Raw genomic sequence first — 19,285 nt, 5'->3', positions numbered from 1 at the left:
AAAAAATATTTAATGTTAAACTTTGATAATGTTATACTAAATTAATTATAAGGTCATGTTATAATTACAATTAAATTGAAAATTGGTGTATTTTTTGGTCAAGTTACAAAGTCATGTTATAATTATGATTAAATTGAAAATTTGTGTATTTTTTGATCAAATTAAAAAGGCATGTTATAAACCATAAAATTGGCAAACTATGAGTATTTACAGGCAATAACCCCTTTAAAAAACTTATAAACTTAGGCAAACACCCTCTAAATCTTTTGTTCGAAAATGATAGTACTTCATAATGTGTTTTGTTTATCTAAGACGTACACGTCACATTTGTATGGATAGGGTGCGATATTTACTATATATACATATAGAGGAAAGTTATATAGTACTACTACAAATCTTATGTGAGTTGTGAGTATCATTCCCTTTAATTTATGTTAACATTTTTTTTATATATATTTATTTTGGTTATAATAGTTTAAAGATTTTATATCATTAGTTTAACAAATTACATAAAAATCAAAGCTCTATTTATTCATTTTTCCTATAACTTTAAATAAATGAATAAAAGAACAAATCAAGCTTTTATTTTCATGTAATTTGTAAAATTAATAACATCAATAATAATTGTTGAGGTACTATAATTAAAATAAAATGTATAAAACAAAATAATATCATGATGTGGACCAAACGAGAATTGTACTACTCAGTACTTACATAAGATATGTAACATAATATTGCTATATATATATATATATATATATATATATATATATATATAATAAAGAAATATTATAAGAGGCAGTATGAATTGCATTTCCATGGCCAAGTGGAAACAGTCATGCATCTTGCATTAGTTATAAATTTACAAATAGTCCTTCCTCCGTCCCACCATTTTAGTCCCCTCCCACTTTTCACACATATTAAGAAAATGCATTTAATTTTTATATTTTTTATCTTTTATACCCTTATTTATTATTTTCACACATCCTTTTCACATTTAAGTGAAGCATTAAATAAGGTTAATTTAGTAAAAGCAATATTTTTATATAGTATTAATTAGAAAAATGAACTATCTTTTTGGGACATCCCAAAATGAAATAAAGGACTAAAATGGTGGGACGGAGGGAGGAGTATTTGTATTTACGGACCAGGCGTGTATGAAAGCATGCATGTATGCTTGCACAAAACCTTAATTAAAGTCATCCTAAGTAATTTATTTGCTGAGTAGAGACAGTTAATTAAAATAAAAAGTATAATACTACTACTTACGTCGAGATATTATTTGTTATATAGTTCAATTTAAAGAATCGCAAATCTTCTCGATGATGGTGATAATAATAATAATAATAATAATAATAATAATAATAATAATAATAATAATAATAATAATAATAATAAAAAAAAAAAAAAAAAAACAACCAACTAAAGAAATAGAAAATATAAGCATAAAAAAAGTCATACATCGATGAGGTGAGAAATGAACCGTTTTCCTAAATTTGAATTGCTACGTTGATGCTAAAAAAATTTAGGTCATATAAATTGTATGGGATGGGTGAAACACGCCTTGCAAATATAGCTGGGACGAAAATTAAAAGTATATTTCATGCCTTCTTGATCTTGGGGCTCATCCCTCAAAATAATTAATTCAAGCAACTTATTATTCGCTTGTGCGTGACAAAACCCACTCAACATTCATTAAAAAAAGAGACAAAAAATTTAATTTATTTACGACAACAAAATAGTATATGAGAGAAATTAATCATGAATCCTGATCGCACCTTTATAGCTATTTGGATTATTGTCAATTTTTGGTCTGAATTTTGGAAACTCATGATATACGTAAAAAAGATCTTAGCTTTTCAGTATTTTTTTTTTCAAAAAATGTCACTAAGTTAAAATTCTAGCATTAAATTTCTAATTTGATACTGAATTTATTTTTTGTCAAACGAAAATTCGAAAGAAAATGTTGAAAGATCAAATTATCTTTTTGCATATTTTCAAGGTCCGAACTTTGTTGCAAATACGCTAAAGTTCAAGTCATAAGTTGATAAGAGCATTCACAGTGGGGTGACATGATAGTTGACTTGATAGAAGGGGGGACCACAATGAGTTAGGAGGTCACAGTGGGGTGACTTGATAACTGACTTGATCTTTTTAGTTTTGATTTTTGTATTTTTCATTTAAATTTAATTGCACAATTTTAAATAAAACAATTTACTTAAAAAAATCGAGATGATAATCGCCGGAGAGGTACGGAACCCAATTTGAATCATAATACGTAGTTTGAATTGTATGGATCTATTTTTTTTTTTTCAGAATTTGAGAGAGAATGAGGAAGAAGATAGAAGAAGAATGGTGTTTGAAGAAGAAGAGGGAATGAATATATAAAGAAGAAAGGAAAGAAAAAAAAAAAAGGAAAAAAGTGAGACAACGGTCATTCGATCAAATTTTTTAATTTTTTTTTTGAGTCGGCCACAACGGCGTTTTTTTCAAAAAAAATCATTTTTTTTAATTGGGCGTATGACACACGCACCTCACCTTAAAGCCATCGTGCCTCACTCGAGTCACCCCTAACTACAGTGGGTGACTCGATCAGTTGGTGACTCGAGTGACACTTATCGAGTCACCCACTGTGGGTGCTCTAATAATCGTATTTTTTGTAATGCATGCAAGTTAAGTGTGCAATGGACATGTATATCCATTCGTAGATTGCACTTCGATTTTGAATTAGTGTTTTACATTATATATGCAGTAGAAGCATCCCATAATATAGATTAGTTTTAAGTTTAAATCTCAATTTTTATTTACCAATTATTAAATAAGAGGGTTCTGTGACATTAATATCTTACACTTTAATATGAGATGAGATTCAATGCCCACAATCTTATGCGTGTCATTATGTCTAACAATTATATGTACTGCATTTTAATAATATTTTTTATAAAATAAAATTTTATCATAATATTAGAATTATATTTGATTTTTATTTCAAAAAAATTACTCCCTCCGTCCTAGCTTTTTGTATCCACTCTTAGTTGTAAATACAACTAAAAGTGGATACAAAAAGCTGTGACGGAGGGAGTAAAATTTTAAGAAAGTATATACCATGACTTTGAATTTATCAACCTATTATTAATTAATAAAAGTAAATTAAATGATAAAAAATAATCATATATACTAATTAGATGGAATAAATTCTAATTAATAGTTAAAAATTACAACTAAAGCATATAATGTTGAAAAAATATACTTTATTAGAGAATAAATAAAATTAAAAGTGATACACAAAATGAAACATTAAGTATGATATAATAAATCTCAATTCCTAACTTAAATATACAATAAATTACAAATTGATGGAAAACAAATGAAGTGGTAAGGATTTCATCATGCGACACTTGAAAATGTTGTGAAATGGGTAATAAACGCACCACAAATCGTGCATATATAGATACGTACATATATACATGTACATGTAAGGATTAACTTTAAGATAATTAATTAAATAAAAGTATAGGAGGAAGATAAGTAGGGCAAAATGGTAAAATAGAGGTAGAGGGGAAAGCGAAAGTGCACACAATAATTGTTATTTAGTAAGTTGAGAGGATTAGTAATCATGCTTAACTGGTGGCCTAACTTCTCATCAGCATAGCCGACAAGGAATTATTATTATTATTTAATGTGTTTGCAATCCTACAGATTGGTAGGCCCCACACCCATCACCTTTCTAGTTAAGCAAAGATCCTCATTCGTGTTTATGAATCATATTCCATCAAACCACCCACCTCTATCCTCTCTTTGCCCTACTTCTTTTTTTTCCCCCCCCCTTTTTTACTCTTTTTTCATACACAAAACAAACAATGAATTACTCCTCTAAAAAAAAATTAATCACTATCTAATACTCACCCTCACTCCTACCTAATACTATAGTGCGCATCTATACATATAAATTGAATCAAATAAATAAATTAATTTTAAAATATAAATTAAAAATTATTTTTAATCCTTAAATCATGAAAATTTATATTTCCAATATTTAGATGGTGAAAATAAATAAATAATAGATTCATCAGTCTATGGAATAAATTCATGATCTTGAATTTGAATCATGTGAAGAAAATATGTTTAAATTCGTGATTATATATATGTATATGGTGTTGGAAAATACATTCCATCTTCCACATACATTCCTATTGATGGAAAAGGAGGGAGAGTTTAGTGAGCAGAAGTAACATCAGAAAAAAATGAAAACAAACATAGTGTAAGAGACATGTCATGTGGTCTGCTCCCAAACAGTAATTTAAAAAAGTAACAGTCGTCATTCCCATTATTACCAAACTCATTGTATTATTTGACTTTCCTGGAAAAATATGATATCTTGCATATTTAGCGCTAATTAAAGGTTTTGTCATCATCTTATCATTAAAAACGCTCCCAAATAGTGATAATTGCTTCTCTGATACGACCAAATTGAAGCCGCGGAAAGCGTTATCCTCGACCTCGAATCAATATGCCTCACGTTCACACAAGGTGCCCAATCATTATTTGCAAATCTACACCTTTTCTTTCTACTATTATTCCACTATTATTCTTTAATAGGAATTTGAAGCTACTATAACGAAAAGGGCTGGTTGCTGACATAGCATAGTGGAGATGGCCGAATGTCAAATCGTATATTGGTAGAGAGAGAGAGAGTAAAATTAATTGAAAAGTAAAAAAGGATAGGGGTGGGCGTGGTGAATGATTCTGTTCAAGTGTGTTCCCTATTTCCATGTGAATCCACGTAATGGTTTCTTTAGATGGATTCTTGACTTGTGAGTCTTTTAGTTTCCTCGTTGTTGGTCATCATAATTGGGGATAACAATAAGTGGGGTTCAATTGGTCAACCCCAAATACTCATGTGTGTGTGTGTGTGTGAGAGAGAGACTTTTCCATCATTTATTTTCCTCTCACACCCAAAATTCCTTTCCTCACTTATTCCTTGTGTTGATTATTAATCATACAAATCACCCACCCACCCACCATTTCTCCCATTACAAAACTCCCATCCCATCTCTCCCCTCTCATTCCTCATTTCCAACACCCACACACACACTTTTCTTCTCTCTGATTAATTAAATTATAATTAAATGGGTTTTGATGATTTATGCAACACAGGGCTGGTGTTGGGGCTGGGATTCTCATCATCCGCCTCCAAAAAGCCATCCAAAAACCTTGAGCCCTCATTGACTCTCAGCCTCTCCGGCGAAACCTACGATCTGGCTGTGAAGAAGGCGGATTCCGACAACAACCTGTACAGACAGGACAGCGCCGCCTCGTCCTTCTCCAACGTTAGCGTGAAGAGAGAGAGAGAGATGGGGAGCGAGGAGGTGGAGATTGAGAGGCGAGTCAGTGACGAAGACGACGATGGCCCCAATGGCAGGAAGAAGCTTAGGCTCACCAAAACGCAGTCCGCTCTTCTCGAGGAAAGCTTCAAGCAGCACAGTACTCTTAATCCTGTAATTACTTATCCCTCTCTCTCTCAGGAATTTCCTTAGAAAACATCATACAATTATGATTGCTCATTTTTATGATTTCCATCAGAAACAAAAGCAAGATTTGGCTCGCGAATTGAAGCTCAGACCCCGACAGGTCGAGGTGTGGTTCCAGAATCGTAGAGCCAGGTTTGATCCTCGAATTATTCCTCAATTTCAATTCTCATTTTTCTTTTTACATTGATTGTAAGAAATGACATGGGTGCATTTTAAATGAGACAGAACTAAGCTTAAGCAAACAGAGGTAGACTGCGAATTCTTGAAGAAATGCTGCGAGACGCTGACGGATGAGAACCGGCGTCTACAGAAGGAATTGCAGGAGCTGAAGGCGCTCAAATTAGCTCAGCCGCTTTACATGCAGCTGCCGGCGGCCACGCTCACCATGTGCCCTTCCTGTGAGAGGATCGGAGGCGCCGCCGCCGACAACACCGCCAAGACCTCCTACGTTACCAAGCCTCACTTCTATAATCCCTTCACCAATCCATCCGCAGCTTGTTGATTCCATTAAATTAACCTTGCTAGAAAAAAGTAAAAAATCAAAATCAAAATAAAAAATGCTAGTATATACGTGAAAAAGATGGAAGCATCCCCACAACCCTGTTTTTATTCGGTTAAGGGCTTGTAGAAAAAGCAAGATATATGTTCATCTAATTTATAGAATTTAGGAAATTACTAATCATGTTTTCTTTTATTATTTTTTTCCTCTTCTCTTTCTTGCTTGTGTAATAGTTGTATATTGTAATTTTTTATTTAAGATAATATTTCAAGGGATTATTGTTTAGTTACTCCATTTTTTTGCCCTTTTTGTCCTACATAGTTTTTTCCTGAATTATTGGTCTATGATTGCTTATTGATTAAAGATTATGGAAACATTTAGCTCCGAATTACTACTTAATTCTTGGTTGATTTTTGAAGTAATACGAATAAATAAATAAACTAGATTATGGGATTTAGTGGTGAAGACAAGAATATAAAAAGGATTGGGTCACGTGGATTTGTTTTTTGTAGAATTGCGATAAATGTTTGGGAATTGAGAGTAAGATTACAACATGCAGAAAGCAACGAGCATATGGAGTCGTGTACGTACCCTAATAATTTGCTTGCACAATTTAATTCAACGAATATACACGTGAGTCGATAGTATTATACCAACATTCACTTTATATTCATAGTCAGTTCCTTATTTAATTTCAATAAAATATATATTAAGAAAATATATTAGATGTACTTAAAAATTAAAATTATTTTCCGTACTAATAAGTAACGATGTCAAGATGACGCCAGCTACGGTGGCTTGTCGTCGGCAACGTAGCGGCGGCGATAGACCTACCGTTGTCTCCGATCTGTCAGAGAATCAAAGAAAAAGGGAGGAGAGAGAGTGTAACCACATCACCCTCTCTAGTTGAATTCAACGCCCGTAACCTGTGAGCATGAACATTGGGCTTCTTCACCCCCAACGGTTTGACAGCCGCTGCATAAGAAACAGCAACGGCGGCAATCGACTGCGCACCAGCTGGATTTTTCCATCTGCAGAAGTATTCTCAGCAACAGGAAGAAGGGGAACAACCCTGTCTGGCGTGTGAGAAGCCATCGTAGAACCAGCCGGTCCTGCTGCCATCGAAGCAGAACTCGCAGGAGCAGTAGGGAGATTGAGACCTCCCGGAACTGGAGCAACTCCCTCCGCCGAGACATGTGCAGGCGCCGAACCAGCATCCAACCCTGCAACCTCGTCCAAGCCAGGGGCCGAATGATTATAGTTATGTTGCAATTCCTGAAGGGCCGCAACTTTCTCGCTTAAAGAACGATCCCGCCACTCGCACGAAGAAGGAGAAGAAAAATTATTCGATACCATGGGGAGATTTAATCCCCACTACTAGACAGACCGATAAGAGGGGTACCGCCGTAAACCATCGTCGACGGCGCAGGCGGCGCAAGGAGGCGTTAGGTTTTCGTCTGCAAAAATTAGCGGCAAAAACAACCTCAAGGTTGACCGAAAATGGTGTTAACAGAAAGGGTAACGGCTGTTAGATAAGGTGTTCCATGCCATTTACGATTCGTTGGGGATGTTATTGCAAAATACGGGCCAACCTTGAGGTTATTTTTGCTATTTAATCCTATATTAATTCGTCTTTATAGTGTGTATCGCTCAGCTAATTATCGTGCTTATAGGCTAGCTCAGTTTACTAGAAATATTTCGAAGCCAATGTATTGGATTAAGGAGTTTCTTAGATGGCTAGCTAGTAGATATTGTAATGGAGGATAAGGAAATTTGCGTGTGTTTCCCTAACGATAGGTGGTTAATGTCTAATGTAAAAGCCTAAAGGTCATGAATTCGAGTTTAATATCGTGCGATCTTTAAATTTATTTATTTACTTATTAATTTATTAAAAAATAAAATTATAAGATGGAGGATAGGAATGATTTATAATATTATCTTCATTATTTTTATATAATAGAGATTTTGGTTTTTTTTTTTTTTTTGAAATACGAGATATGGAAAAAGAAAAAAGTTAAGTGAGGATTGGTGGGTCACAAGCCATGTGATGTTCCCGTGCGTGCAGACCCCACCATAGTGATAGGGCCAATCCTTTTCCCGCTAACCAATTACGAGAAACATGAAATTATGAAAAATCTGCGACGTCTATGTATTTAGGTTGGAGTGACCCTACTTAACCTCTTTGATGTCTATTTTCCAACCATCTAATCTACTTCCTCCATATTTTAGGGCACACATATTACAATACACATTGAAAATTCAATTCATTCTTCCACTCCCAAACATGTATAATGATAACTTCGATCTTACATACATTAATACGAATAATATTGAAGGAAACGAGTTATCCAACCATAATTTTCAAACTTTCTTAGCCTATATTAAGGGTGCGTTCACTTTCAGGCACAAGGGAGGAATAGGCTATATTTACCACCTTATACTTTATTTGTTTTGATGTACAAAAAAATTTGGACAAGTGGTATAATTTTTCGGGCAGCCGCTTATCCCTTGAAAAATGAATAATTTTATACCTAAGGGTGATATAATTTTATACCACATATAAAGGAAGGGATAAATGTATCAATAATGCTATTTGGACAAAATTTGTCCTGCAAAAATATAATGAAATACTTTATAAAATAAATTTATTTAAAAATTTTGGTTCAAAATAAAATAGAATTTAGCTAGTTTTATTATTTTCTTTATATTGTAATTTTTTTGAAATTTTTAAATAACCTTTCTGATTATTATTATTTTTAAAGTACACAAATTACAAATAAAGTAACAAAAAATAACAAAAAATGTTAAAAAATTATGAAAAAACTATAATATGGAGAAAACAACAAAACTAACTAAATCCTTTTAAACTTGAATCAAAATTTATAAATAAATTGATTTTTTAAAAAAATTAACCTTATTTTTGTTTGGACAAATTTTGTCCAAATAGCACTACTCTAAATGTATTATCATTCAAACCAAACAAGATATAAAATACGTGGTCCCCACTTAAAAGGATTAATTTATACCTCCTCATATTATCCCTCCATTCAGAGGGATAAAAAGCAAACACACCCTAATAGTATAAGATATGTACTAGCATGTTGATTTCCAATACCACAAAGAATATTTATTATAAATGTCAATAGAAAAAAAAAATTACTTTTTCCGTCCTAGAAAATAGCTTCAATTTATTATTTTGGGACGTCCACTTCTTTTATAGATACTATCCCACTTTTATCCTCATTAGAGCATCCACATCGCTTACACAATGCCGGCCTACTCGTGTAGAGCTCGCATCGTGTGTAAGGCGATGCAGCCTTCGCTTACACGAGGGCTACACGTTAGAACGTGTAGCCCGCTCGACCCTTTAATTTAGGCGCGTGTTTCACACCGCCATTAAAAAAAGAAAAATCGAATTTGAATGTGCAGCTTTGACTGCCTCGATTTCTGTGCAATTTTTGGCCGTTTTTTTAAGTGAAGTTTTATGTAATTTTTAGGATTTCAAAATTAATGCAATTTAAATTTGGATTAAATTGTGTGATTTAAATTTATGCAATTAAACTTAAATTAAAAATGAAAAAATCATGTAGGCTATCATGTAATCCTAATGCAGCCTCTTTACACAATGTGGTCCCCCCATCAAGTAAGCTACAATGTAACCCCAATGCGGATGCTCTTATTCATTAAACCACTGACCCCAAAGTGAGACTTTTTCTCAAATGTTGCATTCATTATATCAAAATGATGTATCTGCCGTAAATCTTAATAATCAAATGAATGAAAATAGTTCTCCATTCTTACTTGTAAATGGTATGAACCCACTATTTTGTTTATTTTTGTACTTAATAAAATCCCAAAAGAACAACCATGCGTAATACTAATTCAATATTTTTTTTTTTTTTTTTTTTTTTTTTTTTTTTTTTTTTTTTTTTTTTTTTTTGATCGGTCAAAGTCATGTTAGATGTTAGTAGTTAGTTCCCCATCCACTCCAAGAACCACCTTATCTCTCCATTCACCAAACTCCACCTTATATCTCCAATCACTAATTCAATATTATTTGATACAAAATACAAATTGATTGATGTGATTCCGTAAGCTACTTGGAAGGGGGTATATATAGTACAAATGATAACTATAGTAATGATTAATTATATATAAATTTAATACATCATATAAAATAATGAAGTACATATTACAAATATGTTAATACATTCTATCAAACACATATCAATCAAATATATCACACGTTAGTGCATACCAATTATTTTTAGATACAAATAAACCGCTAATATAAAGATTTATTATATATATCCCTAGCTATTGCTGCTCCAAAATCATGTGATCAGTGCCAAATTTTCTGCTATTTGCTTTCCATTATTAAATAGATAATTACATGTAGATATATTAAATTTGGCCAAAATTCATTTTTATCGTGTACTTAAAAAATTTCAATAAAATATACGAACTTTATTAGTTATTTAATTTTAACTCCAATTTCATTTTCCCCGAATTAAAAAATGACATAGCATTTATATGACTAACGAGAAATGACATGGCGTCTGCGTGGCATCTACATCGTGTCATGACAACTAATAAAGTTCGTGTATTTTATTGAATTTTTCTAAATACACGTCAAAAATGAATTTTGACTAAAATGGGTGTATTTATATACAATTAATCCTTTATTAAATACCGAAATTATATTTATATATAACCTTAACACTAATTTTTAAAGTACAAATTACAGCGAGCAATTATTTGTACCTTAAGAAACATATGAAGGACGAGTTTGAATTTTCCTTAAAATTAGTTATGTATGTTTTTTACTTTAATAAAAAAGATATTTCAAAATAGAATTATTATTGGAAAGGATTTGTTTAACCTTTTTTTTAGGTTTACTTTTTTCTTTCGTTTTGGATTGGGAGAATTTCAGTTTATTCATGGAGCATTTTAGTTTCATTTAAGAAATGGAAATGGCAGTGTGAAAAAGCAAAGCAAATAAGCAAATGAACAATCATGATCAGGTGACTTTCGTGTGGAAACTACGAACTTCAAATTTGACAACCCAATCATCATTGTTGTCGTCACTTATCACCATCGGTGTCATTAATTTTTTTAGGGAACCATCCACATCACAATAAATTACTACTATAATCTTTTACCGCGCGAGTATATTTACCCTTCTTTCACATAGTCTTTTTCCCTTTTTATGACTTTTGAAAATTTTACAATCGCTACTAAAATGTGCATTGGGTCAGTATACTTTATTCTTCTTCAATAATTTGCATACTCATACCATGCAGAGAATACAACTATTTTATTTTGGATATGGGAGTAGTTTGAATCTTGGGAGGTTAATTAACTTTTTTTTTTTGGGTATTGATTAATAGAACAATGCGCTTAATGGTTTGGAATTTTTAAGAAAACTTTCAATGTTGTCACATTATATTACGAAATTTAATTTCGTCCTATTTTTTTAGTAAGATATATACTGAAAATAGCGAGATGCATGATGATGATGATGATTATTTAATTAAATAGAGTAAACTAAAGAGTGACAAATGCAAATAGAGTATAAATAATTACAAACTTTATAAATACTTTTATTTTATTTTTTTCACGTAAATACATATTACATATATAATCTGTATATATATGTTGTAAATCATTGAAGTAAAATATGGCGTAGATTGTAATACTTTCACAAGATCGATAATCCCTCGAAGCCGTTTGATTTGGTGGATTAGATAGATAAGATTGATAGGATTGGAGGGGTGTGATTAAATAATCCATCCAACTTTGGAGTGATAAACAATCACTCATTTAGGTGATTATATGCGGGCCAAGTTACGAGCTCAATCATGCAAATTAATCAAACACTTGATTAAGGTGAATTATCTTATCAATCATACCTTGTCACTCAAACCAAACGCATCCTGTACTAAAGAATTACCTTTGCCCATACATACTCCTTCTCATATTTTCCTCTCTGTCTCGTCTCTTTCTTCTTGCCCCAATTTCTTTTCTTGATCTTCCCATTTTTTTTACAATAAATCTATGCAGCCACATTGTGGCCACACTAGTATAATAAGGAAAATCTTGATTTATGTAATTTATTTTTAAAATAAAAATAGGATTTAGTTATTTTACTGTATTCTCTACATTGTAATTATTTTTTTTTAATTTTTTTTGCATTTTTAATTTTTAATTTATTTTTTTAATAAAAATAAGAAAGTTACCAAAAAATAATTACAATGTAGAGAATATGATAAAATAACTAAATCTTATTTTTATTTTAAAAATTAAGTTAAATAAATTAAATTATTTTTTATTTAGATAAATTGTGGGTGACCACAGTGTGTTTGTTTAAAGTTACTCTTTTTCTTATCTCATTTCTTAAAATGATATAGATTAACATTTAATAAAAAAAAATATTGTCGAAGAAAATCGAAGAAGTAATTAATGAATTCAAAAAAGTAATATAAAAATAGCTTAAATCATGTGGGCCATACAACAAATAAAGATTAATAATTTTAACAAAATATATATTTAAGTTATTTATTTAGGTCATTGATGACGTAAATCCATCATTTTCGTTGTTTGTAGACAAACCTGCTTGCTTGCAATTTTGAATAAACTGACGACAAGCAGAAGTCGAAGTATTGTTTTTCATACAACAGCTAGGCTTTGAAATATCATAATCAAAGAATTGCAAAAGAGAAAGAAAACTGAATGAATGAATTACATACATACATGTCGCCTACGATATATCAAATATATCCAATTTATGAATTTGGAATATCACGGGAAAAGGACCAGTGCGAATGATAAAAGGGCAACTCACAGCAAATACACGAAGAAAAAAGAAATAAAGTAAGCTAGGGTTTGTGTATATCTATGAAATGAAAGTGGTGTTTAGTCTGATTTATTGAAATTATTAAAATTAGTGTGTAAGAAAAATACAGAAAAAGGAGAAATGGACGACAGATGTCAAACGTTGGATAGTTTGTCGGCGTGTTGTACTCTACCCATCGTGTCTTACGTTTCATGCCTTTTTTAGAGTGGCTGACTCGGCGCCACCTCGTTTATGCAATCCTTCATCTTTTTCATGTTTGGATTGATACTCATTTTTCTGACTCCTCTTAAGCTCGACCTTGCATTGCATATGCAATTTATTTGATAGTGGTTTATCAATTAAATTAATTAAGCCATTTACATCAGTTTTAGGGCGTGTTTGATATTGACTAATACTCCTTTCGTTCCATGAAGCATGACACACTTCTTTTCGACACGAGAATTAAAAAATTGGTATTTTGTGTCTTAGGTGTGGTAGGTGAAAAAATGAAAATGTGAATAAAGGGTAAATTTTTTACTATTTTTAGAAACGTGTCATGCTTCGTGGGACATACCAAAAAGAAAACTGTGTCATGTTTCATGGGACGGAGGGAGTACACTATATTAGCTAATTTAGTACTGATCAGTCTAGTGTTTGGTACTCCCTCCGTCCCAATAAAAGTGACCACTTTTTTTTGGGCACGGAGATTAAGAAAGGGATTGTTATGTTTTAATTGAGTGTTACCCACCAAAATTAGTGAGTAATTTTTAGAAAGTGGCCTACAATTGTTGACTAAATTAGTGAGTAATTTTGGCATTTTTAGAAAGTGGCCTACAATTGTTGACCAAATTAGTGAGTAATTATTGACTTAATTAAAGTAAACTTTTGCCATTTTTAGAAAGTAGCCACTTTTAATGGGACACCCAAAAAGGAAATGTGGCCACTTTTATTGGGACGGAGGGAGTATTATTTAGTAATAATGCGAATGACCCGATTTAATCCCACGACCCGGTATTATTAATCCAGATTTCTTAGGATTACTAATACCCCCCCTAGGATAAACTTAAACCAGGATATTCTGTATTTAGCCATGATAGCAAACACCAACTCAGTATTAATAATCTATCATTATCCACGCTAAATATCCTGGTTACAAATTATCCTACATAATCCTTTACTGAAAATCAAACGAGCCCTTAAGGCACAAGATTACACACTCAAATTCATTTTATACTATCCGCCGTATCAAACTATTATCTTACTATGATCTATATGTCCTAACTTAGAACCTTCGTCCATAAAAAATAGTCATAATTTTATTTTTAAAAATATATATATTTATTTTATTTATATACACACTATCTCATAAAAATTAATACACATTAATTCTTAATATGTCAACTTAATTATTAACATGTTCTATCATATAACACTATAATTTATGTGAATTATTTTCTGTAGTACACTCAGTTAAAACTCGTGTCAGGAGCTCTTAGGACTTTTTGTGTGGACAATGAGTATTATATTTTTCTCATACAATTTTTATGCACTTGGAGAACATTTATTTTGAGTGATATGATTGATGGATAAAACATAAGATTGAGCAGTTTAATGATAAGATATGGTAAAATAAATGTAATTAAATTTAACCAATCCATCTAATTAAGTAAATTATAGATTAAATTAGATTATTTTGTTTATATCCTTGTTTCTCTAAAACAAAATGTAAATGTTCCCTTACAACAATACTTATATATTTTTCCATATGACACACTAGAACCGAAATTGAGATTCATTTTGAGAGATGAATTTTTTCAGAAGATAATATGTGGGCAAGTTGCTACATATATACTGACATGTCACAATTAATACATATTAATTGGGGAAGGGGATACTCGCATCTATTTTAACGACTCCATGATCGGTATTTTATTAGCAACAAAAATTGTAATTATAATAATGTAATTATAGCAACATAAACAGTAAGTCGAGTATCGTATTCACGAGGACTGATAAATGAAATCATTCTAAATAATTCTAATAAACACTCTACCAATATTCAGGTAAACACCAAGACAATGAATGAATTAAACTAAATTCAATAATGCAAACTAAAGCAATTAAAAATCAAGTAGAAAATCAAATGATAATTAAAAGACTGATCCTAGGGATGTAAATTCACATAATCAATCTATTAATCCTAACTATCAGTTTAATCCAGCTATGATGATAGATCACACATATAATCAAGTGCTCTCGCTAGAGCAACAAATGACAGTAAATTAATAAATTTTGTATCTCCGTTAGGTCTCAAGAAAATCTACTAACTACCAAAAGCACATAAGAATAGCTCCCTATGATCCACCTATCTCCGTTAGGTCTCAAGGTTAAAATCATATCATACATTCCTGAATTCGCTAAATAGTTATCTCCGCTAGATATCAAACCGAATAGCTACACATGCAAATTATTGGCCAGATAATCCACAAGAAATCAAGCACCGAGAATTATGAATCATAAACTGAAAGACAAAAATGTATCAATAAATCAATATCACATAAATCTAATCAACTATTTACAAATCCTAGAATTAGAAAATAAAACTGGCTAGACATCAGGAAATAAATCAAAGACATAATAAACATAAAAGAAATAAAAATAATTGAAATTGATAAAACCCGGAAGAAATTCTGAAGTAAAAGCTTGAATATTGAAATCTTGCAGGAAAAAAAAGGAAGAACAGAGGTGAAAAAATTTGTCTAAGAAGTCATGAAAAAGACCTATATATAGGCACAGAAAAAAAAAAAAATACAGTACATAGCTTGAAAATACTGATAAAATCTCAAAAGTTCCGAAAATTTCGAAATTCCCGTCGGACACTACTTACTACTGCGCGCGACTTTCTTGTTTCGGCCATATCTTTCTCGGTTGAACTCCGATTTGCAATTCGTTTGTGCCCACGAACTCGTATCGTGATGATTTACAACTTTTATTAAGGCCATTTGTCCAAATTCAGACTCAATATTTTTGTAAAATTCATTAAAGTAAGAGCAAATATCATGTTCACAAGTTAAATCAATATAAGCACGAAACAACTATCTAACACTCAATTTCCTATAAAATTGACATCATTTAAACATTAAAGATCACGGAAACATGAGTGCTAGCACTCCATTAACTATTTCCCTAGGATTTGTGCTCCATCCCTCGATGTTCTTTATGAATTTGTATCTTTAGAGTATATCCTAATTTTTTCCATACTTCAAGTTTTTTGTTTCTACATTATTTTTAGCGTGTCTATCACTATAAAAAAATATATTAATTTGTGACTTTTTTGTGACTGAAAAGAGACACCCGTTGCACGTTGCCATGAAATTTTCGACGGAAAATAGCCTTCGATCTAGTATTTTTCAACAAAATTTATGATAGTCTTCCATCGTAAGACCACTTGTGTGTTTCTATCATAAATCTTAATTAAAAATATTATTTAATTATATAAATAATCTTGCGAATTCTTGTCGCAAAATATTTTTTTAATAATAATAAACTTATGATCCTTATTGATGTTGCAATTTTTTTATATATTTTTTAAATAATATAGGTAGCAAATGACTCTTGTCATAACAAATTCTTTCGCAAAATTAAGTAAAATGCGGTATCGGTCTAGTTCAGTCATCTTCGCAAATTTTACCCCAAAATTATTATTGCCACTGCAAACGAACGCCTCAGTCATTGCCAACTTATTCTCATCGTTGTAACATTGCACGTCTCTCTAGTTGCAGTTCGATTCTAGAAATTGGTTTGTGTTGCCTTCACCATTCTAATAATAAAAATAAAATTAATTTTGAATTAAAATATTAATTAGCGACAGATTAACAACGGAATTTATTTTTGAAAATAAAAAAATCGGGTCCGTCGGCAATCAATCGTTAATCCCACATTTTTAACTATAGATCTGTTTCTGTCGTTAATTTTGAATTCTTTTGTAGGTGTAAGCTTCAATGAAGATACGATCATATGCCAACCGCTAGAACAAACGTCATGGTCAGAACTAAGAGTACCGCACATGGCAGGTGTTTCGCTGGTGCATGGGCAAAATGACATAACTAGACTTTGGAAAAAAGTGTTGCAGCTTAGGCGATTGTCTTCAACCAAGATATTGACCTAACTACCGCTCAAAGTTAGCAGTTCATCCAGGGTAAGCTAGTGCAAGAGCAAGTAAAAAAGAAAGTAAGAAATGAGGCAAATGATGGAGTCCGGACGAAGCAAGGGAAGTCAAGAAGGAAAAATGAGGGGAGTGGCTGGCGTTACCGGTCAAGAGGGTGATATGACAAAAGCAGCTAAAATCAGGAGAAGGATAAGGGATGATACAGACCTCTTCTAAAAGCGCGAAAGGGATAATTCAAATCATTCATGATAAGCATGACTGCAGGCAAACTAATCTGGAGAAGAAGTCCTATGCACGAAAGAGATCCAGACACATTGAACCTGGATAGTTTGATCCTAGAAGGACTCCTCATCCCAGCCACATATTGGCCTCCAGTCCATGCCCGAAGCTTCCCCAATAAATATCAATTGTTAGTTTTCGGCTTAACATCACTTTGAACCGCATTTTTAGTATTATGTGACACCTAAACTCAGTTTAGTTTGGTGATTTTTGCTAAGTCCCATTTAGGGCAAGATAATATATTAGATACGGCATGTTTCCCTTCAGAGGTGTTGGTGACATCCGATTTATCTTTTAATAGTAAGTTGTTTTCCTTTATTTCCATATCTTATTTAACTATTGCTTTCGTTATTTACTTTATGTCCGAAAATTTTTATGGATTGGGCATGATGAAGTAGATATGAACTGATAAATCGTGAGCTTGTTGTGTGCTTAATTGAATGTATGTATGTTCCTAAAATGTCAAGCTTAATTCCAAAGTATTTAATTTTAATTGATTAGTTAGAAGGCCATAAATTAATTGAGTATAATTAAATCACCAATAAATTGAGTTTATATGGTGTGCAGGATCACTTTGCGCCTTGAGAGTATCGTGGGCGCGGGAGGTTGAAGTAGACTACAATCTGCATTTGTCAATATCATGTCTATCTAAGGCTCAATATTTTTTGATTTTATTGCATGTACTAAAGTATTTTCGAGCGTGGTTGGTCGAGATGATTTTTGGCATAGGGTGTTGTTGGGAACTTTATGGAATATCTTAATTCTTGTTTTGATGAAACCAAAATCCATAGGTTTCATTTGTAATAGACTAGAAATGCTCGAACTAAGTGTTAGAGTTCTTTTTCTAGTTTAGTTGCTGTTCTGAAGACTGAAGACTGAAGAACGAAGGACTGAAGACTGAAGACTGAAATTGCCGACTGAAGTATCAGTCTTGAACTGATTACTTAATGCGTGCCACGTGGAATTAGCGGACTGATACTAAAGTCAAGTATCAGTTAAACATTCTTCCTCGTACTGAACCTCCAACATTCAAAGGAAGCCACATACTCCAGAAGTACAGCCGCATTAAATGCAGAGATCTCAGGATCGTCCTTTCTCTGCAGAGGTCATTCCTATTTTGTGACTACTTTATCAGAGACGTCGCATCTCCTGCTCATCAACATAGTCGTTCTCACCAAACAAGGAGCCTCGAAGATTGAAGCCTCAGCCCAAGTTCAAATTACTCTCTAACGGAAGAAATCTTGCAGACCTTCTCCGCCAACGGATCTATTCAAGACTTCTCCTATAAGTAGCGCTCGATGATCACTTCAATCTTCACCGATTCAACAACATAAGCTGAAGCTCTGCCAAAATTGCTTCTCAGTCAAAGCTCAAATTCCCCTAAGCTTTAATCGAAGAAGAGAATCACAAAGCCAAAAATCAGTCATTGCTGATTACGTAAATTCTCTTAGACCTTAGGCAAACCTTGATTATCCAAAGCCTAGGTCAAACTAACTCCAAAGAACTTGTTATTTGAAGTTCAGTTGGCAGGATTTCAAACCTCCATTCGACCGATAGAATCGAGTGTTTGAGTGCAAAGGAGTTCAGGAAGGTACTCTGACTCCGTGAGGTCCTAGTGCCAGTTCGTGCGAGGAGTGAGAAATCCAACAAGGTGTGTTGGTACTGAAGATTAGATCTTTAGTTATTTCGGTTGTGTGCACCAGCAAGCACACGGTTCGGTTTGATGTGCACCCGTAAGCACTTGCAGAGTGAAGTTGTTGGTATGATCAACCGACCGTGGATGTAGGAAGTGTTTTCCGAACCACGTAAAAAAATTTGTGTCATTTACAGATTTTAGTATTTTAATTATTACTTGTGCTCTTCCTTTCATAAACTGAAATCTGATTAATAGCAAAGAGAAACTTAAGACTAACAACGTGCTCAACCCAAAAGGCTATTGCGAAACAAAATATTTCTGCTGCGTGTGTTATCAG

General features: G+C 32.4%; 1 protein-coding gene across 1 annotated transcript; it reads left to right on the top strand.

The window, feature by feature from the left end:
• Positions 1-4,802: 4,802 nt before the first annotated feature.
• LOC131001812 (homeobox-leucine zipper protein HAT22-like) lies at positions 4,803-6,324 on the top strand. Its single transcript, XM_057928407.1, has 3 exons — positions 4,803-5,498; positions 5,584-5,663; positions 5,757-6,324. The coding sequence occupies exons 1-3, from the start codon at positions 5,130-5,132 to the stop codon at positions 6,031-6,033; spliced, it is 726 nt and encodes a 241-aa protein (XP_057784390.1). The 5' UTR covers positions 4,803-5,129; the 3' UTR covers positions 6,034-6,324.
• Positions 6,325-19,285: the final 12,961 nt, after the last annotated feature.

This window comes from Salvia miltiorrhiza, chromosome 8, assembly GCF_028751815.1.
Source record: "Salvia miltiorrhiza cultivar Shanhuang (shh) chromosome 8, IMPLAD_Smil_shh, whole genome shotgun sequence".
NCBI classification, from domain to species: Eukaryota; Viridiplantae; Streptophyta; class Magnoliopsida; order Lamiales; family Lamiaceae; genus Salvia; species Salvia miltiorrhiza.
Note: the sequence above shows the minus strand (reverse complement) of the source record. Positions and strands in the feature narration are given on the sequence as shown.

Excerpts from the sequence above, each read along its gene's own strand:
- LOC131001812 (XM_057928407.1), top strand. The coding sequence starts at position 5,130 with ATGGGTTTTGATGATTTATGCAACACAGGGCTGGTGTTGGGGCTGGGA. Across the intron at positions 5,499-5,583 it reads AGCACAGTACTCTTAATCCT|AAACAAAAGCAAGATTTGGC; the intron begins GTAATTACTTAT and ends GATTTCCATCAG. Across the intron at positions 5,664-5,756 it reads TTCCAGAATCGTAGAGCCAG|AACTAAGCTTAAGCAAACAG; the intron begins GTTTGATCCTCG and ends TAAATGAGACAG.